At 55.2% G+C, this 26,182-nt stretch overlaps 3 protein-coding genes across 13 annotated transcripts in view; 1 reads left to right on the forward strand and 2 right to left on the reverse strand.

Annotated features, from left to right (window-relative positions):
• On the reverse strand, positions 1 to 11,846 carry SIDT2 (SID1 transmembrane family member 2). Of its 7 annotated transcripts, none has more exons than XM_081333861.1 (27): positions 11,375 to 11,846; positions 10,840 to 10,961; positions 10,440 to 10,604; positions 10,082 to 10,127; positions 9,528 to 9,629; positions 9,349 to 9,432; positions 8,899 to 8,998; positions 8,207 to 8,272; positions 7,792 to 7,885; positions 7,424 to 7,500; positions 6,471 to 6,542; positions 6,245 to 6,319; positions 6,015 to 6,065; positions 5,094 to 5,212; positions 4,547 to 4,620; positions 4,337 to 4,403; positions 4,136 to 4,209; positions 3,937 to 4,060; positions 3,659 to 3,776; positions 3,343 to 3,479; positions 2,917 to 3,025; positions 2,663 to 2,739; positions 2,520 to 2,566; positions 2,159 to 2,264; positions 1,958 to 2,068; positions 1,513 to 1,626; positions 1 to 986 (listed from the first exon to the last, which is right to left on the reverse strand). In XM_081333861.1, exons 1-27 carry the CDS (start codon positions 11,561 to 11,563, stop codon positions 924 to 926), a joined length of 2,583 nt encoding a protein of 860 aa, XP_081189987.1. In that variant the 5' UTR covers positions 11,564 to 11,846; the 3' UTR covers positions 1 to 923. The 7 variants fall into 7 exon arrangements, with proteins under 7 accessions (XP_081189987.1, XP_081189989.1, XP_081189988.1 ...); XM_081333860.1 differs by having other exon boundaries at positions 3 to 986; positions 6,245 to 6,322; positions 11,375 to 11,841; XM_081333863.1 differs by lacking the exon at positions 6,015 to 6,065.
• PAFAH1B2 (platelet activating factor acetylhydrolase 1b catalytic subunit 2) lies at positions 11,847 to 16,859 on the reverse strand. Of its 2 annotated transcripts, XM_081333867.1 has the most exons (7): positions 16,730 to 16,859; positions 16,479 to 16,566; positions 16,281 to 16,370; positions 15,355 to 15,471; positions 14,929 to 15,051; positions 14,387 to 14,440; positions 11,847 to 14,256 (listed from the first exon to the last, which is right to left on the reverse strand). In XM_081333867.1, the coding sequence occupies exons 1-7, from the start codon at positions 16,762 to 16,764 to the stop codon at positions 14,098 to 14,100; spliced, it is 666 nt and encodes a 221-aa protein (XP_081189993.1). In that variant the 5' UTR covers positions 16,765 to 16,859; the 3' UTR covers positions 11,847 to 14,097. The 2 variants fall into 2 exon arrangements, with proteins under 2 accessions (XP_081189993.1, XP_081189992.1); XM_081333866.1 differs by having other exon boundaries at positions 11,847 to 14,440.
• Positions 16,860 to 21,274: 4,415 nt separating this feature from the next.
• Positions 21,275 to 26,182, forward strand: part of SIK3 (SIK family kinase 3) — a 46,619-nt gene continuing 41,711 nt past the window's right edge. For 2 of the 4 annotated variants that reach the window (XM_081334133.1, XM_081334134.1), the window contains exon 1: positions 21,275 to 21,616. In XM_081334133.1, the coding sequence (XP_081190259.1) occupies positions 21,431 to 21,616 (186 nt within the window). In that variant the 5' untranslated portion in view covers positions 21,275 to 21,430. The remainder of the gene's footprint in view (positions 21,617 to 26,182) is intronic. The other 2 variants (XM_081334137.1, XM_081334138.1) reach the window with 2 other exon arrangements.

A 26,182-nucleotide genomic window follows, 5' to 3' on the forward strand; every position in this document is an offset into this window, starting at 1 on the left:
AATGAAAAAAAACCAAGGTAAGGCCATCTTTTATCACTTGCATTGGGCAGCAGCATCTGTAGAGATCAAAACGCCAATTTTCTTCAACAGTGTTTTATACCAAGAACCATTTCAAAGGAAAACCGTCTCAGCCGCAATCCAAACCCAGGAATGGTCGAATACGGAGGGAAGGCCCGATTGTTGAATGGGGAAAGAGGAGCACTCGGCCTCCGCCTCCTGAACTGGCCCTTTGGATCTTCTCCGGTAACCCCCCGCCCCATGTGCAGCCCCTGCATCATGGTGACTATCTGCAGAAGCTGCCCCCCCCAAGAAACCAGAGCTGGCTTGCTTGGGGGGGGATCAAAACCAGGGAGGGGGCCCCAGGGGCCGCTCAGCTGCGCAGGCCTTCAGCCCCTCCAACCTGCACCGAGGAGGCTCGCCGGCCCACTTCCTCCCCATAGGCAGCAACTACAAAGTGGTGGTGGAGGAGGAGGAGGAGCCCCCCCCCCCCAGCCTGGACAATGCTGCAGCTGCAGTCGGTGGACAGAGGGGGCCCGAGTGGCCGTTACTCCCTGGCTCAGCAAAGAAGGCAGCTGCATCACAGGGGAGGCCCCTTCGGAGGCCAATGCAGGCACCAAGGAAGGGAGCAGTCAGTTTCCGAGGGCTGCCCCACTGAACAGCCCAGCTCTTCCGCCTGCAGCCTCTGCTGGGCCCCGACTCTGTTGTTGGCCGAGGAAGGGAAACGGACAGAGAGGCAACCCAGGCAGCATTTGAACCCATCGCCCCAGCTCAGCTTTCAGGCTCAGGATGGCAACCTCACTCCCCTTTTGCAGACTCTCTCTTGAGGCATCGGTGAGGGGGGAGCACACAGCTGTGGCCCCAGCACCTGCCAGCAGGAGACCTGTCCGATCCTGGCCTCTCTGCCAAGGAGTCTCGGGCATCCTTCAGAAGACATAAATCTTGTCACGCTGGACACAATCCAGGTCATCATCCAGAGTCAGCAGGACCTGCACAAAGGGAAGGGGAGGCACCATCAGATGCAGGGGGCCACTGTGGGGAAAGGCGTGGGGTGCGTCTGTTCGATGCGCAGCATTCCTCCGCATTTCGCTCTGGGGGCTTTGCGAGGCCCCCTGGAGCATTTCTCCAACAGCGGCCAACACCCCCCCCACCCAGGCTCTAGCCTAGTTGTGTCCACTCTGGAGCACACAACAGCAGTGTCCTTTGTGTTGCAACCTTTCCCAAAGGATCCTGACTAAAGCATCTGAGCGGCCTTAAAGGAAAGGAAACAGCTCAGATCAGGCTCTGGGCTGGGGGGCAGGACATGTCCCCCCCCCGTTGAAAAAGGGGCTGCAACACAGACGCGGGGCCAGCAGCAACCGGCCCCACATCTCTGTTGCAGCCCCTTTTCCAACGAGGGGGGCATATCCTGGCCCCCAGCCCAGAGCCTGATCTGGGTCCCACAGCTCCTAGGAAGGGGCTGATCTGCCATGGGTTGCAGCGCTCTTGAGCTCTGGGCCTGTCGAAGAGACGTACCAGGAAGGAGCCAAACATGGCGATGGAGGAGAGAAAGTGCCAGACGTCGTGGTCGTCAAAGAAGCCCAGCAGGAGGCACTCCCGGTTGTGCTCTCGGGATTCGGCGGGAGTTTTCTGTGGGGACCAGTGACCAGCCTCTTTGCAGGACTCGGGGTGGGCAGCAGGCTGGATGAGCCCCCGCCCCAGCAGACCAGGCCAAGCCCAGGGCAGGCGCTTCTCTCGCCTGCTGCCTGCACAGCCCAACCTCTGAATCAGCCGCTTACCCAATGCGCCCAGCGCTCTGTGCGAGAGCCCAGCCCGCATGGGAACGGATGCGCAGACCCTGCCCCCCAAGGAGGAGACCCAGCTTTGCCTTGCCTGGACGCCAAGCAGCCCCGAGGCAACTCGGCCTCCTGTGGCGGCAGAGAGAGGCTGCGACTGGGTCCCCCGGCCTGGCTGAGCTCACCTGCCAGGTGCTCAGGCCCTGGAAGAAGAAGAAGAGGGCGAAGCCCCACACCACGGAGGTGCAGACGATGCAGAGCAGGGAGACCAGCAGCAGGCGCTCGCCACTCCGGAGCTGCAGGGGAGGGAGTGGTCAGGGGGGGCCGTCTGGGCACAGCCCCAACCCGGCCAGAGAGAGAAGCGCCCCCGGCCAGAGTGGTGGTACCTTCATGATGATGTAGAAGGCAAAGTAGAGCAGCAGGTTGCAGATCCCGATGGCCAGCAGGTAGGAGGCGAAGTCGTTGGGGCGCATGATCAGGCCATAGGCCGCTCTGGGGAGAGCAGGGGGGTCAGTGCGGCACCAGACCACCCGCCCTCCTGGCTGAGCTAACTCTGCTCCTCCCCCTCCCCTCCCGAAAGAATCCCCAGGGGGTTTTGGGATTGCAAAGCAGCAGGAAGACACCCCCCCTTATAAAGTGGCTTTTTGCACCCCAAAGGCAGGCAGGCATTCTTCTGTCCAGTGGGGGGTGGGGGCCCAGTTGGCTGCCTCTTGGGCTGGGCTTGTCTGGCCAGCTGCCCTTACTCACAGAGACCAATTGATGAGGTTGCCCATCACCAGCAGCACCATCCGATCCTGCAGACAGAAGTGTGTGTGGGGGGGGGGTGTTTGTGAGGCTCCAGGAAGAGAGAATCCTTCAAAACGAGGGAGGGGGCCGCTCCCTCCACTCACCATGTACATGGGCCCACTGCACTGCCGGATGCAGTCTGTATACAGCACATGGAAGATCCTGCGCCAGGTGCCAGAATCTGGGGGGGAGAGAGAGAGACAGAGACACTGAAGACCCCCAGAGAAGGTGGGAGTGGGCCAGCATCATGGCCATCCCCCTTGTGGGCAGTTCCACTGAGCTCCCCCCCCCCCCCCCGAGCTTGTAGGCCTGGAAGCTCTCTGCTGGGAACAGCCGGCCCCCAGCTGCACCCACTCACCCAGTTTCCAGCGACCCATGTAGTACAGCTGGGTGCTGAGCAGCAGTGTGGACAGGATGTGGATGACTGAGAAGATGACCCAGAAGGCCGTGTTTCCTTTGCCGAAGACCTGGGGGCCAGAGAGGCCTTGAAGGGTAGAACTGGCAGGGACAGAGGCTTGAAGAGGGAGGCAGAGGCGGCCGCCTTTTGGGGGCAAGGAAGCCTCTCTCCTCAAACTCGCCTCCCGAGCAAGAGGAGGGACGCAGCGTCTCCTTTGGGGGGAATCTCAGGGGAGGCAAATTTCCTCCTCAGCTCAGCACTCCTCGCAGGATGGGGCTCCCCTGCTCTCTCCGGGGCTCACAGAGCCTGCCTCCCTCTCCCCCAAAGGGTAAGCGCCTTGCGGGAGGTCCGGAGGGGCTGCTGGGGGTCCCGTCTGTGCTCACTCACCACCCCCACAACCGAGAAGAAGATGATGACGGCCAGGTAGGCGTAGGCACTGTAGGCGCTGGCGTTGATATCGGGGTGCCTCTTCTGGTACAGCTTCAACATGCACAGCCCAGCAATCATGTACATGAACGACGTGTCTGCCATAAAAGAGTCATGGCTGAGTCCAGAGACACCACTCTCCGCCTGGCTCTGTAGCTCCTCCACCCCCGCTGAATGGCGGAGACAAACTGCAGAGCTGGGGCTTCTGGGGGCCCTTCCCAGGCCTTGGGAGCGGGGTCAGGTCGCCCACTAAGGGACGAGGCAGAGGGCCACTCACCGAACTGGAAGTTGGTGTAGTTGGGGCACACGTGGTAGCACGCACTCAGAAGGCCTTCCATCATGAGGGCGGTGCCCATGGCGTAGAAGAGGCCGAAGTGTTTGGGAATGCCACACTCCTGGGAATGGACGCCGCTTGAGAAAGGAGGTCCCCCTGCCCAGCTCCCCTTTCTGGTCGAGCAGGGCGGAGGGGAAGAGAGGCAAAGAGCCACAGGCCCCTCTCCGGGCAGCGGGTGTGGCCCTGGGGAGAAAGGGGCCCCTGTGCAGCGGGTGCCTCACCACAGCCTGGAAGTTGTTGCGCAACAAGGCCCGGTTGTAGTGGATCTCGCGCTGCAGGATGATGAGCAGGAAGAGCAGGCCCAGCAGGACGTAGCCCAGATTGCTGAGGATGTTGTTGAAGGCGCTGGAGGGGGGAAGGGTGGCGTCAGGCCCCACTGGGCGAGGGAGGCGAGGCAGAGGCCACCATCCCGGCTCCTACCTGAGGTTGCTCAGAGGGTGTGCACAGAGGAAGTTGTAGTAGCAGATGTCCTGGTTCCCCGTCACGTTCACCACCTGCAGGAGGCAAAGGAGGGGCTGGCCAGGCACCCAGGAAGCCAAGGGGCTCCAGGCCAGGCTCAAGACAGGGCTAAAGCCAGAGTGGGGCCCAAGGGTGCTCAATGCTCTGAAGGAAAGGCGTTACCGTCTGGTAGGTGATGACCAGCTGGATGACGGGGAGGGCATAGAAGACAGCGATGGTGGCAATATTCCTGCAGTGAAGGGAGGGAAGGAGGGAGGGAGCAGGAGGGACGTTTTCCATTAGAAGACTCTGGTCAATTGCCCCAGCAATGCACAGCCAGTGTGTGTGGGGGGACACACATAACCAGCCCCCAGTCCCACCCAACTATCTCACCAAAAGTAAATCTGGTATTTCTTCCGTAATACTCGCTTATCTTTGCGGGCCAGATCCGCGACACACAGGAATTTCTGCAACAAACACAAACATCTCGTGAGGAGATGCCAAATTCCCTCCAGGTCTTCCCTGGAAACCTCCCCCTGCACAGCCTCAACCTGGCAGCGTCTCCAATGGGGCGTCACCTCTGCTGGTGTCCAGGAAGAGGCTCCTGCAGGTAACGGGAGGGGGCACTCAAGTTGCCCCCGAGCTCCCACAATTCACAAACTCCTCTTCCCTCAGGCCCAAATGTCACAGCTCTTTGGAGGCCCGAGGCCTCACTGCGCCCAGAGCCTTCTCAGCCTGCTGCTGAGGATCCGCAGCCCTCCTGGGCCCCTCCTCAAAGGAGCCACATTTTTTGCTGGCCTTTGGAGCAGCCGCTGCAGCCCCCCCCCAAGGAGGAGGTCTTGGGCAGCCGGAGCAGTGCCCCTCTCGGTCATCTTCCCCTCCCTAATTTCTGGGCATCGTGACTCAGAGCCCGAGAACCGGCCCATGCCCACGGGGCAACCTTGGTGCGAATGACGTTCTTGTCCGACTCGATGTCAGCCAGTGTGTCGTAATCATCCTCTTCCACGGAGCTGAGCGAGTCGAGCCGGGGGCGTCCCACCAGATTCTCTAGGGAGCGATCTGCAGAGGGCGAAAAAGCAGCATTACAGCAAAGATTTGGGGCACCCCGTGTCTTGAAAGGGCCAGAGAGTCTGTGCCATCGAATTACCGATGGAAGTGACAAGAGCCTGCTGGCAGTTGACTGGGCAGGAGGCCCAAGGAGAGACAGGGCCCAACAGCAGCCTCCCCACTTCCCAAGCACCCTTGCCCTGCTGATTGGAAGCCATGCAACCCCCCCTCCCCCGCATGGGGAGGGGAACTATCATGCAAATTGCCCCCCCTTGAGCTTTCTGAAGGGCTGCCATTTCCTCAAGTGCAGAGGGAGCCCGGGGAGAAAGGAGGGGCACGGGAGACTCAGGAAGACAGTGCTCCCTCCCTGGCCAAGGGGCAGCCCCTCAGGAAGCCTTAGTCCATTGATGGAAAGGGGGGTTCTGGCCTCCCACTGACGGTGCCCTTGCCAGCCAATCAGCAACGGGATCAGGTCTGAACAGGCCAGGCCCCTGACGGATGTCCCGGTCCTTCAAAGCTGCTCTGCCACTGTTCCCTCGGAAGGCAGAAGAGCCACCCAGGAGCAGCGAGGAAAGAGCGCGTACGGAGAACACGCCGTGCCCCACTGAGGAAGGCAGAGGCACATGCCTCATTGCTCCCTATTCTTTCCAATCACAACCCATATTTTCAAGCTCAGAAATGCTTTTAAAGATGATTTCTTCTCTGCAGAGCCCCAAATAGAGACCTGGCCCATTGTTGGTCAAGGAGAACCACCAGGCTAGGCAAGGGGCACAGTAAGGAGATGCCAGACTGACAGGGAGACCAGTCTCTCTACCCATTGCAAAGGCTGCCCAGTGTCTCTGACGCTGCTGGCACAGATCCTGCCCTTGGGGAGAGAGGAAAGAGTTACGCAAAGTGGGCACAATCCTGTCCAGCCAGGCCCATTGGGAAGCTGAGGACAGTGCAGCCCAGACCCGGCCTCCTGGAGAGACCCTGCATGCATGGAAGCGGCAGCCGGGTGAGAGGAAGCATGCTGAGTGCCAGCATGCCAGCCACACGTCTCACCAGCGTAATTGGAGGAGGCCTCCGTGGAAAGCAGGCTGTCCGTGACATTCTCGCTGCTGGCAACTGACCCAGTGTCTGCTGGGGGGAAGGGAGTGGGCCCACAGGTAAGTCGCCAGCCAGGTAGGGAAAAAAGCCACCTGCAGGGCGCAGGTGGCAGCAAAGGAAAGCACCCCCAACAGACAGCAGCCCACCCCCCACCCCGTCTGGCTGGGAGGCTGGAACTCACCAAAGGACCCGTAACTCTGACTGCCAAGAGGAGGGTGTCCCTGGAAGGAATCCAGGGGGTCCTGGGGATTCCCTGCAACAAAAGAGCCACAATCCAGCTTGGAAACAGGGGGAGCTGCATCAGGTACGAGTGTGCCTGGCTGGCCTTGGACCAGCCAGCCCAACCAGAGAGGAGCTCTGAGGATGATAGCCCATTCCTCTGTATCTGGTCTCAGAGCCTATCCAAATGGAAGCGGGTTCTCCCCCAGCACAGGAAGCAAGGGACGTGGAGGGCGGCGATACTGACTGCTTACCAAGGAGAGAAGCTTGATGTGGAGCAGCATCCAGGAAGGAAAGGGAAGGGAAGGGAAGGGAAGGGAAGAGAAGGAAAAGGAAAGGAAAGGAAAGGAAAGGAAAGGAAAGGAAAGGAAAGGAAAGGAAAGGATGTAAAGGGAAGGGAAGGGAAGGAAAGGAAGGGAAGGGAAGGGAAGAAAGAAGGAAGAAGACGTTTATGGATGTAAACTAAGGTAGCTGCCTGGTGCAAGGGAGATGCATGCCGTAATTCTAAAACGTGGCTCTAAGGTTTTCAGCGAAGGCTCCTCTCTACGTGCCAGCTCCGAGCCCCAGACTAACAAAGTCTGTTACGTCTTTTAACGTGCAAAACCAGCAACTAGGTCCTTGCAGCACCCTGATCGCATTTCAGCACAGTCCAGCATGTTGTGCAAACCCACCATGAATTATGGAGCTGCATTTGAAGCTGATTCAGCACTGGAGCTCCAGCAACTGAGCTGGTTCCTGCAAGAGTCAGACCCCAACTGGATTTCAGTGCGCACCCTCGCCACTCCCCACCGTGACTCAGCAAGAGGCCTGCAGCAGTCGGAACCGTGAGCACCCCAAGCAGAAGCCGAATAAAAGGAGAGGCCCACTCCTGGCCACAGACCCCACACTTCCCAATGGCACCGGACTCCCACCTACCTCGCACACCCCCCTCAGAGCAGGGTGTGTCCACAGCACTCGGGAGCCGGAGCTGCTGCTGCCTCCGCTTCTTCTGCCTGTCGAGCAAGGAAGCCCCCTGAAAGGATCTGCGGCTGCCCTCCCTGGAACCCCCTCCACGTGGGCACCGAGTCCCCCTCCTCCTCAGAGGAAGCAAGCATTAGATGGCACGAACATTCTTGTCCTGCCTGCCATTCAGCTCTTCCACATAAGCAGGGCAAAGCCACGTTCTCTGCCGTGACCAAGCCCCCACTGTCAAGGAAAAATGGGGTCCACAACAGCAAGGGGGACAGGAGCGGCTGCACCAAAGCCATCCCCACCAGGAGAGGGACCCTGATGGGGAGACTCACCGCCAGTTCTCCCAGCAGACGATCAGCACTGCCAGTATGTAGAAGGACAAGAAAACGCCCAGGCAGAAGAGGATCCCGTTCACGTAAACCTCTGCTGCAAAAGAGGCAGCAAGATGGCGTCATGCACCTGGCAGGCCTTGCTAGGTAGCCCCGGCGGGTCAGGTGCTGCCAAGCCCTCTCCTCCGCCCTAGCAGCTTTGCTTCCTTGCAGCCTCTCGGCCTCTCTCAGCCACTGACCTCAACTCAAAGGTTCCTGGAGATTCAACCTCCCCTCCCCCCAGGCCCTGTGCTACCTGCTACTTAGGCCTATAGGGGAGCCAGCTCCAAATCAGGAGCGTGTGTGTGTGTGTGTGTGTGTGTGTCTGCTCTGCTTCCTCCTCCAGATTGGGGAATATGCAGCCGAGGTGCTTGCTTACAACTGACAGCAGGGGTCACCACGACGTCCAAGGTTTTCTGGCGGTTGCCTTGGTCAACAGGTTCATCTGGAAGACACAAAGGCCGGGAGCAGTTCGCCTGTGGAAGAGCCTAGCTGCAAGTCCCCTTCGCTGGTGATGGGGCAGAGCCTGGATCAAGGCCTGGTTCTGAGGGCCCTTCCTTCATCGAGCCACCTCCTTGCTAATGACGAAGGGCTCCTTGGAGGCCCTCAAGCCCTGAGCTCAGGCGAGCTCAGGCAAGCCACCTTCTTGCCTCTAAGATGAGACACTGGACTAGTTGTAAAAGTGGAGGCCAGAAGGCAGAACGACTCTGGACTTCCGTGGCCTCTTAAAAACCTTTCCACTCTCTCCAGATGTTGCAGGAGAACAGACTGCCAGCTTGTCTCTCCTTGCCCCCAAGGCTTCCCTATCTCATTCCCCTTATTCCGATGTGCACATCTGCTTTCTCCCCCAAATGCACTGGTGGAAGCAGCCAAATGGGAAAAGGGGACCAGGGGAAGAAGCCCTGGAACGCAGGACAGATCATCTCCAGCCCTGGAGTTGGCTTCCAGATCCCTCAAGCGCCAGGTGCCGCCCTCCCTGGATGCCTCCCTGGCCCCTGCCAGTTAGCTGACAAGGCCTCCTCCACAAAAGCTGAACCCACAAACAGGCCACAAACCGGCTCCCCCGGATACCTTTGGAAAAAGGGTAGTAATGCAAAGGTCCCCCACAAGCTTCGTCTTCAGTCTTCACTACCACGACCACGTAGAAACTGTGGCTGGGGAAATCCTTCTTCTGTAAAAGCCAAGGAATGGAGAAAATGTTTGACTGAAAATAGAAATAAGACTGATCTTCAGACCCAACTGGGCAGCTACAGGCTCCTTGTTCGCCCCTTCAGGTGTCCTGGTTTCTACTCACTAACCGTTGTGTTACAGACAACACATGGATGAACCCTCCAGAGACTTGAGTATGTGGTTCAAGATGCTGCTTCAGAAGCCAAGGCAAGATGGGCCATTCAGGCCAACCGATAGCAGCAGTGCTGCTGGCTAACTGATGCCCGTGGTATCCCACGTAAGAGGAAGACTGACTCGGGCAGTCAGATTAAAGGGCTCCGACTGGCAAAGGTCCCAGCCAATCAGTTATACCTGCACTGTGATGGCTGCCTTCTTGGTCATGGTCTGGTATGTGCCAATAAAAGCCACATTGTTATCCAGATCGTAGACTGGACACTGGGCAGTAAGAGAGAAAGCAAGAAGTCAGCCTCTTGGGCGAAAGGAGGCTTGGAGCCTCCCGTGTCCTGTAAGCAGCCCACCACCTCACTGACCAGAATGTCCTGGACGGAAATAACCGAGCAAGGGAAAGCTGTGGATGAGGTCACCTTAACGATGGCAGAGTCCACCCCCGCTGGGAACTCGTACTTGAAGTACTGTGGGCCAAGGAGAGAGAGATAAGCACTTCAGAAGGCCCAGCTGGCGACGTCTTCCTTTCTTGGGGCAGCACATCCAACCTGCAGGGCCTTCTCTGCCTGCCAGCTGTGGCGGCTCCTGGGGGCCCTTCCTGAGGCTGGGAAGCCTCACCAGGGAGGCCGAGCAACCAAACAGTCTCATCTTGCTTGGAAACCCTACAGCCGGTGCTCCGAGGGCAGAAAAGTCACAGCAGAGGAGCTGCAGCTTGGCAGACAGGGGCCTCCCTCAGCTCCTGCCTGACCCAAGAACAGCAGAAAGGCCAGTCCGAGCGCTGGGGTGAGACGGACAGAACCTCTGCTGTCTCTGTTTGACAGCCAGGTCCAGAACTCAGAGGTGCCCAAGCCTTGGCTGGGGAGGGTCTTCTTCCCATCCAGGCAACACCCCCGCCCACCTAGATGGCTGGGAAGCCTACCTGTGGCTGGGCTGCTGTGGCGTTGAAAGTGAACCGCTCACCTGTCCTACATCAAGAAAGACCAGCAGGGATGGCGGTTGGTGGGGGCTGAGCTACCACAAGAGGGGCTGCACTGTCCGTTTGCCCTCTCGGCTCAGAGACCCCATCAGAAACAGAGAAGCTGCTGCTCCGTACTGACTGAAGTTTTTCACAACCCGAGTCCTTGCACACTTTTGGGGCTGCGCATGGAGAATCTCCTAATCTCCCTGCCTTCCAGCCCCCCCCTCCCGTTCTCCACCCTCATCTGCTCAGGCCTTCCCCATGGCTGGGACTCTTGCCACACCTTCACCCTTCGCCTTGGACTGCCAGCCTGGCTCACCTGAGGACAAAATTCTCCACGCGGGATACCCGGAGTTGGTAAGAAGCGTTGCTGGCCGAGAGGGTGGAGACGTCCACAAAGAAGAATTGCGTCTCGACCTCGCTCTTGGTTGGAGGCTGGCACAAAGTGCGGCTGACATCTTGGTAGAGATACTTCCTCTGGAACCTGCGGGGTGGGTGGGAGGAGCTGCTGCGGGCACCCTTCCTGGACCCCAGGCGGCCACAGAGCGATCGGGCTCTGCACTCGGAGGGCCCCTAACCCAGCTAGCCTTTCCATTTATAGAGGGCAGCTTGAGGACTGGGCTGGGTAACGGCGCCAGCTGTTGGCCCCAGCGGGGTCTCCCACCTGCCGGCTCCCCAGCTGGGCAATGCCGTCGGAGGACAGCAGGCCGGATACTCACAGGCCCCGGAGGATTAAGGGCACTTGGAAGGAGACCACCGCTTCCTTCTGCCGCACCACGAAGAGCACCGGCCTCTCCTTCTGCTCGGACAGCACGTTCACCGACACCCGGACGCCCTCCGTCTGTGGGGCCACGAGAGGGGGGGAGACTCAGGCCGAGCAGCCCCAGGCCCGAGACCCCCGGCCGCAGAGCCCGCGTGGGAGGGAGGCGGAGCCGGACACGATTCCCGGGCCAGCTGGCGGGCAGGCAGGCGCTGGGCAAAGGTCGGAAAGCCGGGCCCGGGCCGCGGAGGGAGAAAAGGGCCTCGCGCGGAAGTCCCGCTCCCGTGGCCGGGCTCCCGCTTAGGCAGGCGGACGCCCATCGGAGCGCCAGGCGTCGTCGCCGCCGCCGCCCCCGCTTCCTGCCGCCCAAGGTGCCAGCGCGTTGTCCGGGGACGGGCGGAGGCGCTCATCCGGCAGGCCGGATTGAGCGTCGGGCCCGGGGCGCGGCAGAGGGGGGCCCCGGGGAAGCCCGGCCGGCGGCGGCGGCGGCTCACCCGGTTGCGCGAGACGGTGTGATTGAAGGCGTAGATGTTGAGCAGCTTCTCGTTCACCGCGTCGCCATAGAGCCGCTCGAAGGCCGCCTCCTTCTGCACCACGCGCTTCTCCGCCGGCCCGGCCGCGGCCCCGGAGAGGGGCGGCAGCAGCAGGAGCAGCAGCGGCGGCAGCAGCGGCGCCCTCGGCATGGCCAGCGGGCGGGCGGCGGGGGCCGACAGCCGCGGGGACGGGCGCTCCGCTCGTCTGGGCGGCGCCGCCGAGGCCGCGTCCTTTAAAAGGGAGGCGGGCGAGGGCGGGCCGCCAAGCAGCGGCCGCCCGGCCTTTCCGAGCGAAACGGCACGGCGCGGGCGAGAGGCCGGCCTGCCTCGGGAGGCTGAAGGCGGCAGTCCCGCCCGGCTGCGAAGCTCCCGAGGCGTAAAGACCCTAGCCGCAGCCCCCCTCCCCCCCGGAATGAGAGGCTGACAAGGCGGGTCGATGGAACACAGATCTTTATATGGAAACACGCACTAAACCAATGAGCTCTCCCGGCCATCAACGCCACTTAGCCAGAGCAGATTCATCCCTCCAGGGCGAATGGAAGCCACTGATGGGGAGTGACTGTTGCACCCAAACTTTCGGCTGTTCCTAGAAAGGCAAGGGAGCCAACCCTGTCCCACATGCATGTTACAAGTAAAAGACAACCACCCCTTCATCTACACTCCCCAACTGCTGTGATAAAGTGGAAAATAGGCAATGCTTGTACATCACAGGACAGACAAGATTCCGGGTGCAGCACAGGCTTTCAAACAGGAACAAGTGGAGAGGGACTCCAAGGAAAAGCAGAGGAGGAGCCTGGTTATATAGGCAAGTGGTGCTCCTGGGCTGGCAGTAGGTGAGCCAGCCTGAATCCTCAACAAACCTGAGGGCTAGGTCCTCTGTGGGGTACAAGGAAGCAGCAGGATACTGGCCCCAAGGATACAGCAGGGACCTCAAGGGGACTCTGGTGAGTCCACCAATCCCATGGCAAGAGGTGGTGCTTTCGTGTGGAGATCAAATCTGCATCTGAGGACAAGGGCCACAGGCAGCTGGAAAGTCCTGTATGCAAGCAAAGCTGCTGGGCTGCAAAGCGGCCACAGCTCGGAGATGGCTCCCAACCAGGCAAACCCAGTGTGAGCATTAGGCCGGGCACATCTCTGCAGGAAAGCAGCAAAATGCTGCTGAGACAGCCCCTGCCCACTCTCAGGATGCCAACACAGAGCACTCGAGAGTGCGGATTCACTCTGACGGACCAAAGCCTTGTGCTTTTATCAAGCTGGGAGACGCAAGGAAAAAGAAGACGGGCTGGATGATCATGGGCCAAACAGGGCGGGAGCTTCAAGAAGGTATGCATGACCAAGAGCTCCTCCATGAAGGAACACACCTCCTCAGAACAAATCCAAAGCCAAGTGGGTAACGGGTGATCTTCCAGGGGCTACAGCTAGGGTGGCGTATGGGCGAGGGAAAATCATGACAACATTTGGTCCGTCACACACTGCAACCCTGTGCTCTCGGGTATCACACCATATTTGGGAAACTGGGGCACACCCCCTTGGCCAATCACTTGCTCAGGTGAAAAGAGGTGAAGTATCTTCCTTCTTCACTGCCTGTTTAGGGACAAAATCTTTCTCCCACAATCTCACTTGTTCTCTAAGACTGAAAGTCCTTCCCAGAAAAATCTCATCCAAGTATAAATGGAGGCATTACACTTCAGAAACTTTTTCTAAAACCTTTTCATCACACCAAGCCCAGAGAAAGAGCTTCCCTTCACAAGAGGCCTATTTTCTGGCAGAACTGAAATATCCCGGGCAGATGAAATGGCTGCAGCCAGAGGCCTCGTTTGCATGAGTAAAATACTTATATAAGGCTGACCCAAAAAAGAAATGGATGCTCTGGGATTGTGAAGCTCAAGCCTTGCAAGAAGGGAAAGGACTGAGGAGGGAGGGTGCAACAGAACAATCACTTGCTTTTTGCTCTTAAAAAAATGAGCATTCTGAAGCAGGAAATTACCTAACAAAACACATCAGCTTCATCTGGATGGGAATGAGCAGACAGGCTCCAAGGCCTTGGACAAGTTGAGAGTGTTGCACCAACACACCTCAGAGGCAAGTCTTCCCAAAGCGGACCACCTCCCACCCTGCTCCCAGCAAGGGAATCACATCCTTTTAACAAAGAAATGAAATAGCCAAGTTAAATGTGTTCACTCATTCAACACGTAATTGTTCGCATGTATCAAGTTGTCACAGGTAGCTGTCTCCTGTTCTGGTTTGTTTGTCTGCCAAAGCAAGAAAGCAGCTAATATCACTTAAAACAAAAACCCAAACCCAGTAAATATAAAAACTCTTCAAACAATTCCAACTTTTAAAGAAGCAGCTACTTTTCAGTTCAGGGGCTGGAATGTGAGTGCGACCAATGAGTTTAGGCATTTCAGCATTGTGGACAGCCTGGACACCGAGTCGGGAATGGGAATGAGAGCAGCAGAAGCCAGCAGGTTGCTGACCGGCATGCTCAACCCACGAGCGAGAAACGGCTTAGGGGAGATCCTGTTCCTGTTAACCTGTTCAGGCCAAGTGAGCAAAGAGGCCTTGGGAGATCTTAGGCCAGCCACAGGCTGTGAAACTGGCCATGCCACACCCCCGCCTCCCTTTCCAGTGCTAAACACAACACCCAGTAACATTCAACAATGGAAAGCACGTCGAGCAAGGATTCAGTAGTGCCATGGAAAAAAGAACTGGGCTGATGGTGCTGGGATGGGGCGGGATGGGAGGCTGTCAGGCCAGAGTTGCCTGTTTCTCTTCTGGGGTTTCCTCCAGCAGCTGCATGATGAGTTCATGGAGGGGTTTGCAGATCTTTGTGTAGCCGGCACCTGTTAGGTGCAGAAAATCGAACATGTCGTGGCATGAAATGGTGCCATCCGAGTGCACAAAGCCCCCATCCACATCCAGCAGCTGGACTCCAGCCAGCTTTGGCAGGGAGGTCTTCAAGAGCTGGTTCACCTTGGAGTTCTTCTGCCGCAGGGGGTTTGGCTTCTCGCCTCGAGGGAGCAGGCCCTTGAAGGAGGAAGGGGAAGACAGGTGAGCAACCCCAACCCCTGGCCTAGCACCACTCTGCACACTGACACCGCCCCCCTGCCCACTGCCTGGACACGGGCACCCAGGCGCTGCCTCTCTGGCAAGCTGAGGCCTCTGTTCTTACTGGTCTTTCAGAAGTATCTATAGTCAAGATACCAAAATGTCTCACAAACTCCCATAGATGCATTTTTGGCTTTTCCACAGCCATTTTTTAAAGGTTAATCAGTATGTGGAGAATTGTGAAAGAAATTATCCAGATGCTTGCAAAAATTAAGCTGTCAAAAACAATGATTAAATTAGTGATTGTCTGAGGCAGATTTCTAGTTCCCTTCCACAGCCAAGGTAGCTCTTTTCCAGTTGATTTCCCGTAACAAAAGCCAGCAGGCTACCACAGCTCTTCTCATGATGCTTCTCTTCCACCTGATTAAAAAACATACAAATGCACCAAAGATGCTACTTTTACATACCAGTACGATAATCTTAGCCTGAGGCTGCTGAGTATTGATCAGTCTCACAATGGCCTCTATTCCACCAGCTACTTCCTCTGCTGTGTTTTCATGGTTGTTTGTTCCAACCCAAACAACGATGACCTGTGATTAAGGGACCAGAAAGAGACAAACCGCAGTGATTTCCCGGCTTCAGAGGAAAAGGAAACATCACATGCTGCCTCTATAACGTCTCAGTGCCCAGAAGGTCTCTGTTCCCTTACCAGGCACAGATATCAATCAGACTGTGAATGTAATGGCTCTGAATTAAAACAACATAGAAATGCTTTGGGTAGAACAAAAGCTTGCAAAGGGCCATGGTGTGTGTGTATGTGTGTCTGTGAGAGAGAGAGGGAGATTATACTACAGGAGGTTTCTTGTTCTTTCTCATAATTACAAGCACCCTACCTTGGGCTTAATATTTTCCAGTTCACCGTTCTTCAGTCTCCACAAAACATGTCCTGTAGTGTCTCCACCAATCCCAAAATTCAGTGCATGTAATGGTGAAAAAAGTTCTCGCCATATCTGCAGTGATAAATTTTAAGAATCGTCCTTGAAGAAAAGCAGGGGATTTCAGGAATAAACTATTGATATAGTTAAGCATTCAGAGGTTGATTAGATTTTAAAAAGGGAACATTTTATTCAGGCTTAAGCAAAGGGTCCATCCTGGGTCATCTGCAATCCATATAAGGATGGGCAACATTTAAAGGGTCTCCTAATCATCTGGAGGCCTGGAAATCATCCTATGATGTCACCAAACTTCCTGGACTGGGAATGGAATCGATTTGTCTTTGGAAAACCTCCCATGGCCTTTCCCACAATGCAACAGAACTAACACAAGAAACAACCAAATTATGATATTGAAATCCAGCCACGATGTTGTCTGTGAGATTTTCAGATGCTACATTGTCCCCCAAGGGCCAGATGTTGCCCACCGAGGTGGCCCACGGTCTGCCCTAGCTGTTTGTGCATCCTCAAACCGCTTACAAATACGCCTTCAGGGTAACAGATGCAAAGAACCTTTTCAGCGTGATAATCTGCATTCTGCACGATAATTTTGCAGAATGTGTTTTGAGGAACAGTCTCCATAAGGCTTTCTGGGGTGAGCGAGCTTTTGCCCTATTTTTTCAAATCAGAATTATCCAAGCTTTTCTACTGGAAATCAAAGTTTATTTATTGTAATTTGACTGTTTATTGCGATCAATTTAAAGATGATGAACAGGAAAGATGGAATCCTATATAATGATGAATGTGCAATTTTACTAAACGACAAACAGATCAGATTCGACCAGCCATGGATTTCCGCAGGAACCCCGGAAAGTCCTCGCAAGTACCTCGTATTGCTGCAGCAACTGCACCATGGAGTCGCCCACGAACAGCACGTCGGGCTCCTTGTCCTTGCAGTCCAGGACGAATCGGCTGTGCTGGAGGGAAGGAGGCGAGCAGCGTGAAGGGGGGCCCTTCCCCGAGAGGGCGGGCGGGCGGGCGGAGAGCGGGCGGAACGACCCAGGCCCCCCCGCGGCCAGGCTCACCTGGGACATCCACCGGCCGTCGCCCTGCACGTCTTCCGCGATGTGGGGCGTCGCCGCCGGGTTGGAGTCCCCCTGGCTCATCCGGTCCCTGCCGAGAGACGGGGGGGAGGGGAGAGGGGCGCGTGGGCGGGAGCGGCCTCGCCCGTCGCCATGGCAACCGGGCGCCCGGGGCCCCGCGGCGCGGGAGGAGGCGGGCTCGGCGTAAGCTGCCCGAGGGGGGGGGACGCGTCCCTCGCCCGCCCCGCACTCACGCTGCCGGCGACCGCGGCTGCCCCCGCGCCTCCATGGTGGCTTCCCGGCGACGATCCGATCCGCCCGCTCGGCCTTCTCTAGCGCTCCCCGCGGCTCCTTCTCTCGCCCTCCCCCGCTCCGGCCGCCACGCAGCGCGCCTGCGCGATGACCCGCTTCCGCCGTCTCGGCAGCTCTCGCCGGAAGTCCCGCCCCCCGGAGCCTCGCTGTTCTCCCGGGGAGGGGGCGGTCGGGCTTCTCCCCGGCCGCTCGCGGGCTTTTTTCGCCGGCGCCCTCTCAGGGGCGGGGCGAGCGACGCGCCTGGGGGGCGGGGCCTCGCCCGGTGAGGCGGCCTCTAGGGGGAGCCCCGGGGCCGCCGGGCCTGCGGCGGCGCTCGCGCCCCCGTTTCTGAGCGAGGCCCGAGGCCTCGGCGGGCCCTCCGGCTGAGCGGCGCGGCCCGGGGAAACGGCTGCCGACTGTCTAGTCCGAGCCCTGCTTGGAAGGGCGTCTGCCTGCGGGGCCTTGGGTCAGCGCGGCTTTCCCCCAGAGCACGTCCGCTTGAGGCCAAATCGCAGCGCGGAGCGGGTGATGTCAGTCAGAAGGAAGAGAACGGGGGAAGGGCCTTCCGCACTGCCTGGTCCCGGACCCCATTTCTTCAGCACCCCAAAGCCTCTTGGCAGCTAAGGATTTTCGCGGAATGAGCAATAAATATTTGAAATCCACTAAGTTGGGCCTGGTTATCTGAGTTCGAAAATTTCTTAGAAATCCAAAATAGTTGACATTTTAAAATTGAAAACAGTGAAATGTTAACCATTGGATGATTATCAGTTTAAAGTCCCAAAGCAAAAATATGTTCAGTTGTAGAGTTGCAAAGGAATTAGCTGTGTACAGTTGCCACTGTTTCCCTCAATTCAAAGCATCTCATCTTTTCCTGTTATGAGCATATTCCTTGGTGCTAATATCCTTCATGCAATCTTCCACCTGCTTAAAGAACCAAATTCCTTTCCATCTCCTGATGCTTAGAGACTTGCACGTTAACATCCTTGATCGTCTTCCTTTGCCAGAAGAGGTGCCCACCCTAGGTACCCAAGAATTGGATGCCTGTCACTGTAGGAGTAATACTGAGAGCCAAAGATTTTCAAGCTGCACATGTCAGTTGTTTGAGCAAGCAGTTACCTTGCTCCAAGGCTGGTAAGTACAAGGAAAAACTCTTAAGCTGTGAGGAAAAGAAAGAAAACAAAATATTTAGGGTTAGGGCAGGGTGTAGGAGATGACACTGTACTCTTATTAGCACAGAACATCAGCTACTCTCATGCCTTCCCCCAGATAAAATGTCTTATCTAGTCTTGCCATGCAATATCTGGGAAACCTGAAATTGAATTTGAGCAAGAGGCTGGCGCCATTTTGTCTTCAACAATTTCTTGCTGGGCATTTTTGAGGTCACCGAACAAAACAAGGTGCCGATGACTGAATAAAGGAGGATGGTGGAGGAATGGGAATAGCCAGATAAAGCAACTTTACAGAATATGCTTTTTCACCTGAAATCCACAAAAGGCCAGGTTAGCCATCTGAGTATGAGACAGCTCCTTCCTCCTCTCCACGCAAGGATTACCCTTTGATTCTTTTTTCAGCAGGTAACCGCACACCTGTTCTTTGCTTTCAGGGGAGATGAAGCTCCAGTGTTGCCACTGGCAACCACAGGACTGCTTGAGACTAATTCAGCTGTTTCCCTAGGCAACAGTTGGAAGGAAGCAGCTTTAGTAAAAGATGCCGGCCACAGATCTCTATGTGGAGCAGAGCCCATCAGCCAGCAGTAGAGTCAAGCCCTTTAACTCTCGGAGTATGTGTGGGTGTTATGCAGCGTTTCCTTTTTCCATTGCCTGCATGGTCCATAGTCATTGTCCTAGTTTTCTTCAGTCTCCATCTCACAAGGGGAAGGGCTGCCTGCTACCTGCACTGTATTAAATTTCATAATCTAGAAACATCTGGAATTGTGCCAAATTAATCATGAGTGGTCAACATTTATGACAGATTGGAACTATCATTACCATGTATTTAACTCTCAAATTCTGGAAGCAGCAAGAATAGCTTTTTCTATGGCCAGATCAAGATCTTTTGGTAGCTGCTATTAGTAGAAGAAACAATGAGGAAGAGGAGAAATATACAATGGAAAGTTATCCTCTTGCCTTTTGAAGATCTGGTTAAAAAAAAAAGAAACGTGCGTATCTTTGTCAAGTGAAGCACATTCTTACCTTTAAAGTCTGCCTTCATCAGATCAGATGAACTCCCACCTTCTCAAACATTCATACAAGGGAGCAGGTTATAAAGAGCTCTAGAGACACAGTGGTTAAATGCAGCTTTGCCAGCAAACTCTGCCCACAGGCTGGAGTTTGATCCTGACCGGCTCAAGATTGCTTCAGACTTCCATCTTTCCGAGGTTGGTAGAATGAGGACCCAGATTGTTGGGGGCAATATGCTAATACTGTAAACTGCTATAGGAGTACTGTAAAGCACTGTGGGATGGTATATAAGTCTAAGTGCTATTAACGTTGATAGTTATTTTAGCAGATCTTCTGTAGGGTGCCCCAGATGGCTGCTCATCTTCCTTGAACAGGATCCAGTTAGGGATGGAGTCTTACAGTAGCAGGGTATATGGAACGTCTAGTCTCAGTGCAGCTATTCTTCTAATGAGCTCAAATATGGAACTCATCTTCCCCACATCTGTTGCTTGTTGAATGCCACAGGAACATAAGTATGCTTCAGCTGACAAAAAGCCGTCTACCCAACCTTCTGTGGCCAAATAGACACCTGGGGCTAGTTCCCAAGAACATGAAGCAACAGCAATTCTCATTTGGCTGTGCTAGCAATTCATACTACCGGTAAAATCTATTTCGCTTTTCTTGTTGGTTAAAGCATCATTACTTAATAAACTTAATAAACCACCGACTACTTAAGTGCCTCAGTGATTATGATGAAAACATAATTTAAAATGTACAAGCAGAAAAATTAACATCAACAATTATGATAAATCAGAGCCTGTTTAAAATGTATATTTAAGGTCTTTTAAACAGCTAGCAAAGAAGTCAACTTCCTCAACCTTAGGGAGTGCATTTTAAAGAACTGGGAGACTGGAATACAGAACTGCAACTAGTTTCCATTGACAGCCATATCCTTCATGAAGTTGTTCAGAACCTGGGATAAGTAAACTAGGTTTACCAAATAAATCTTTCAGGAAGTCTCCACTCTTCACGAATCCTAGCCTGTGTGGGCACTGGCAAGGTCCTGGGAGGGTTTTAGTCAAGCACTCTAGAGGGCACCAAGACATCCTTCCCAGCTGAGGAACCCCAGCCTGGAAGCTGCACCTCAGAGTTCCCAGCTTCACTCTAGGCGGTGCAGTGCCTTTTGTGCCTATCGCTGTACAGACCATTACGGAGTCTGGCCAGGAGTACTCAGGGCTACAACTCAGCATTCTGACTCCAAGCTTTTAAGACTGAGAGCAGATTGCTCTTTAGCCCTGAGGCCCTCTGAAAATCCCCATCTGTAGAAGACCAGGATGTTATGGCATTTCCTGTTGGGACTTGCGAAGAGTTCATCCAATTTCATCTAGTCTGTATCCATTGAAAACTAAAAACTATGCTAATGCAAGGGCTTCTTTCCTACTTTTGTCACACAAGAACAACAGAGAGGTAGTTCCAACTATCTGCTGAAAAGTGTGGCTGCTAGTTGCAGTTTTCTGCAGAAGATTCATCTTAATTCTATCTTACTGTTATTTTATAAACTGCGGAGCGGAGCCGTTTTGTATTTATCGTGTAATTTTTTCCTTTGCTGTGGTTTTCCTCTCAACTTTCCTTTCAATTCATATGATAGACGACTCCATTCAGGGAGCTGTTGAGGATCTTTATTTGGCTCGAAAAAAGTGCGTTTAGGTACTGGCTACATCTTTCTACCACTGCTTCCGTTGGTTTAGAGAAGCAGGGCGCCTCGCCTCCTGGGGCGTTTCTCGCCTCCTGGGGCGTCGCTCAACTCGCCTTCCTCGGTCCTGCTCCAACCGGTCGCCCGAGAGCAGCTGCTCGAGGCTGCCCGGCCCTCTCGTTGCTGTGGGGGCGTCCCTCCGGCGACTGCCCTGCTCGGGGTCCGGCGCCGAAAGACAAGGGGCCGAAGCTCCGGGTGGGGAAGCCAGGCTCGGCCCTTCCTCTGCCGAGGCTCGGCCGAGTCGCCCCGGGGAGGCCTCGGGCCTCTGCGTTGAACCGAGCAAGCGGGGTAGAGGAAGACTTTCAGGGAGCCGTCGGCCCGCCAGCAGGACCAGGTCGGCGCTGAACCGGGCCGAGGACGGCCATCCCGGAGGTCGCTGCTGCCGCTGCCGCTGCCGCTGCCTCCGCCTCCTGTCCAGGCCCCGCGACGACCACCCGGAAGCCCATCAGCCGCCAGCCCTCCGAGGCCGCTCGGCAGGGCAGGCGCCCCGCGTTCCCGACGGATACGAGGCGGCTTGTGCCTTCGCGCGCGCCGTAGCGCTCCTCCACAGGCCAATCGGGGCGCAGCTCGCAGCGCCGACGTCCTTTAGCGTCACGGCCGTCGCTGCCGGGCGCGCTCCTCCTCCGCCGGTTGCTATGGCGGCGGCGGCGACCCCGCCCCTGTGCGGATGAGCTCACGCGGTGCCGCAGCTCCGGGAGGCGGCGGCGGCGGCGGCGCGGGGGGAGGGTCGTCGTCGGCTCCTTCAGGATAAGATGGCGGCGGCTGCGGTGTCCGGGGGGGGCCCGCTCGCGGCCCCGGGCCCCCGCCTGGCCCCGCCGCCGGCCGCGGGCCGTCCTCCGGGCCCCGCGCGCATCGGCTACTACGAGATCGAGCGCACCATCGGCAAGGGCAACTTCGCCGTCGTCAAGCTGGCCACGCACCTCGTCACCCGCGTCAAGGTGAGCGGCCGCCCCCTCCGCGCCCCGGGACTCGGCCGGCGGTGGGCTCTGCTCCGCGGCCTTGAGGCGGCCGGCCGGGCAGACAGTCGGGGGGCCCGGCGGCGAAGCCCCGGCCGGGCCTAGATCGGGAGGCCGGCGCCGCGGCTGCAGGGTGCGCGCGGCCCCGCAGGCGCTGGGGCGAGCAGGCCCCGTGGCGGCCTCCGGGGCTCCCAGCCGCTCCCTCCCCGACCGCGCCCAGGGATTGGTCCCCCGAGCCCGAGGGGCGCCCCGGTCTCGAGGCGGGTCGTGGAGACACGTCGGAACGTCCCCGGCGGCGCGTCTCGTCTCGTCTGAACTTGCGGGGAGGTTTCCTTTGCTTCGACCTTCTGCGAGGGAGGAGCGCTTCGAGGGGGGCGTCTGCGCGGCGTCTGCCGTGGGAAGCCGGGCTCCGGGACAAAGGGCTCCCCGGGGCACCACAAACGCGCCTGGGCAGCGTCTGCTAATCGGGGCGGGCAGCTGTCGGATGGCGCCGGTGGGTCTTCGCTGCCTCCCCCGGCGACCGGGCCAGAGCGAATTGCTCGGAGACCTCGCGAGGAGTTCGGTGCCTGGCATAAGGCAGCCGCATCCGTGGGATTCTGCCCGAGGGGTTTTGGTGGCGAACCTTAAACTGACCTAACCTGCTGCTCCCGAGTTATTTTCCGTGCAAGGCGAGTGGGTGCAAGGTTTCCTGAACGTTTCTGCATACAGAGCAGAAATGGACCTTGTTTGGTCTTTATCGAAAGCTGTGGGTCACACCGTGCAATGTGAATCTGGTCCAGAATTCTATTACTGCCAGGTGACAGAGAGTATTGGCACCGTGAGTTGGCACTCTTGCTGTTTGCCTTGGCCCTGAATCGCTGCCAGGGACAGAGAGGAGCAGCTGCCAAATCTGGAGGAATTCCACATCGGTGTCTTTGGGATGATCCAGCAGAACCACCCGGTCACCTCTGTGCTGAGGCTTTGCTTCTGTTCAGGGCAGAGCAGGGAAGGTCGTCGTGGCAATCCTAAGAATTGAGGGCTAGTTTGCCTTCAATAGTTTCTGCTTGTGCAGTGAGAGCATTTAAGCTCCTTTGATTAAATAGTGTCACATATTTAGGAAGCGTGCTTGCCTTCTCTGTTGCAGCGCCTGTCCGCTGGAACAGCATCCTCCAGAGGTCCGTATGGCTCCCACCCTGATGACACTCAGAAAGTTATTGAAGACTTGGCTGTTCTCCCTGGCTTTGGGGCAGAGGGATGGGGGAGACCTTGTAGGATGTTTGAGTGCGCCTTCTGGACATGTATGATCAACTTTTTTATTTACTCTTGTTTTTGCTTTTTTAAATTTGTGGGCTCACAGGCAACCTCTAAATTGTATGCATGTATGTATGTATCTATGTATGTATGTATATACAAACACACACATACACGCATGCATAAAAGGAATTCGTATTATGACTTGGGTACAGTATGCAATCTCTGCCCACAGCAGTGGTCCTTTTCCAGTTCCTTGGTAATCTGGCTGCTGCTTTAAAAATGATGGTCAGAGTCTGCTGATGAAAGTGTTTCTTCTGAGGTGATTGTCAGTCCCTCTAGTCTGCAGAAATTAACATCTTTAGACATTTGGTTTTGTACGGTTGATCCTGAAGACTCTGAATATTATAGTCAGAGGAATGACTTGATAGGATCTAGCTTTCCAGTACTACTTTGTAGCATCAACATTCTTGGAAATTTACCTGGTAATGATTCTTCTCTGATTTGGAATGATATTTAGATTGGCTGAACACTTTTACAGTATTTTGAACCACTTGCACCAGAAAAAACGTATTTCTCCCTCTATTTAGGTTCCTTGGTACAGAAATACAGTGGTTTGTGGGATCAGAGACATTGACTAGCATCTGAAATGCATCCTGAACCTGATTAAGTTCTGTTCCTAAGTTGAGAGGAATCATTGATCATTAAAAGCCAAGCCTCTGATCATTCTGAAAAATGTACACTTCTGTAGACCAAAACTCTTTTTCTCTCCATTTCTTTGGTCCTTGAAACTCAACTACGTTTCCGAAGGAGACTGTGATAAGAAAAAAAGTTGTTTATGTAGGATTTCTCTAGTTTCTGTGTTATGTGGTCTTTACTGGAGATGGTCACTGCAGTGATTCAGAGCGCTGACTGGCTTCAAACAGATGTAGAAACAAATGCATGATTGTTTACATATTTCACCAGAGAGTTTGAATGGTTCAGTCAGAGATTTCGAGTAGTAAGAAGGTCAGTCATTATGAGGAACCCTCATCTCCCCCCCCCACTATAAGGACTAACCATTCTGACAGGAATCCTGCCAGGAGCCTGGCTTAGTTGCGTTAGGTAGACAGGTTTATGGGGCATTTTTTGAAAAAGAACTGGGACCCTGGCACATTCTTTGAAAAATACACTTCAATTTTATAATAAAGGTTTTCCAGTAGTTTGAAAGCTATAGAAGTTTATTTGTATGTGTATTATCCAAAATATTTTTACCCTGTTCTTCAGAAGAAAGAACTTCCACAGTATCAACAGAGGTTAATTTAAAAAAGGTGCCCTAATCTTTCAAAGGAAGCACAAAAAGGAGGTGGACTGGAATAATAATGAATTTGGAATTAGCTTTTACTTTAACATTTTTAGAAATGTCTAACTGTGATAGAGGAAATCACGAGAGAATCCAAAGGTTGCTTATCAAAACTGATGACAGTTTTATGAGACAAATATAGCAATTGGCATCAACTGTCAAAAGGGCTGGCATTCACGAGCCAGGGAGTGAGGATCTAAAGCCACATGGAAAAGGGCATGGGATGCAGAGAGGATCACCCACCACACCAATATCCTGCAGGCCCTTGAATGCAAACCCTTTTGTGCCGGTGCCATTGAGGAGGCCATTTTGTTTTGAAATCTCACATGTAACAAGAGGGCCCTTGATGCCCAGGTCCCTCACTGTGTGCTGTGGCTCACAGTCAGGGGTGCAGGCTTCAAAGGGTCCTGTGCTGGGAAGATGGGCATTTGTCCCTGCAGCTGTTATACTTGCATTGTTTTGAGGGGACCTGTTGCTATCTGTTTGGCTGTTTAGTGGGAATGGATGAAGGGCTGGGAATGCTGTTGGCTGGAGCCATTCTGGTTTTTTTACCTGCATTCTTTGGAAGGCCAAGGGAGTCTCGTCTGATGTCCCTGCCTTCCTCTCTGTTTTTTGGGGGAAGAGAGCGAGTTTTCACATCCTCGACATGACCAAGAGAAAGACGTAATTGACTGGTTGAACAATCTGCAATGTGCTTCAGCTCCAGGCCGGTGACTGAAGTGGGAGGGGCTGCCTTGCTAGAGCTTGCCCTTCAGGAGCTTACCCAGACTTTTCCCCTTTGTGGCTTTGCACCTGCCAGTAGTGGAAGTAAAAATAAAATATTGGGTGGTTGTTTTTTTTTTAATAATTCTATATGTTTTGTGTCTACTGAAAGGACAGCCTGTCTGTCAGGGGAGTCTTTTGTAGGCCCTCCCAGGGAAAGGCAGCTTGGCTACCTTAGCCCCCACCCCCACCTGCTGAATCTGACAGGGCCTCCTAAAAGCCCCCCTCTGGGACAGAGGCAGCAGGCCTGCAGCACAGGGCAGATTGGCTGCTTGGCTGACGGGCAGGAAAGAAAGCATCCCCCTTCCCGCTCTTCTGCTCCTTCCTCATGTGTCAGAGGGACCCCTGTGCCTCCTGAGCAAGGCTGCCTGGCACTTCCTTCAGGTGGCCCTTGGCTTTGGGTCTGACCGGAAACACGGCTGCTGGACCTTCCCCTAACCCCGCTGCGGCCTTCGGATCGTGTGAAGGATCTTTTTGTCATTGATTAGAAGCCGCCTTCTTTAACAGCACGCCTGGGGCTTGTGGTTTCTCCAAGAATCTGGGTAGGTTTGCAAGTGAATCTCTGTAGAGAAGGAAGCTTAAGCTGATGGGAAAGAAGCGGAGAGTTGCTGCCAGCTAATTCACTCAGGGATTCCCTGGATGCTTTTTGAGTAATGGAAGGATGTATTAAATACATTTTGGCTATTAACTGCTTTATCTGGGCTCTGAATTAAATTTTTTAACTCAAAAAATGTTGTGGGTATACACATTCTTTGGAACTGCTAAATCTACCCAGCTCAATTCAGTTGATGGAACAACTCGGTGGGCCACTGACACCAGCCTCTGAGAATGACCCAAAGAGGCATTTAAGACAGCTATTGACAAGACAGCTATTTCAACCACATTCAAAGAACTATGGAGCAGAAATACAGCAAAGGGGTCAGTAAATTGCATTTATATGGATTGATGAAAAATTGATATGGGATTCCTGGTGCTCTCTGAGCTTGGTTGGGTCCCCCCCCCCGACATTTCATGCCAAACTAGGCAATGTCGTCAGTGTTAGAAGAGAGACAAATGGCTTGCCCTGTCAGTGTCCAACTTGCATCTTTGTCTAGATGTGGTTCCTAGATGTGGGTTTTGTGGGTGTGTATACACACAGGTGCAGACAAAGTAGGGCTTCTAAGCCTTTCTGTGGCTGTGGCGTGTTTTCTTTGACTGCTGCTGAAAGTTGTTTA

The sequence above is a fragment of the Vipera berus genome (assembly GCF_964194415.1).
Source record: "Vipera berus genome assembly, chromosome: 8".
Taxonomy (NCBI): domain Eukaryota; kingdom Metazoa; phylum Chordata; class Lepidosauria; order Squamata; family Viperidae; genus Vipera; species Vipera berus.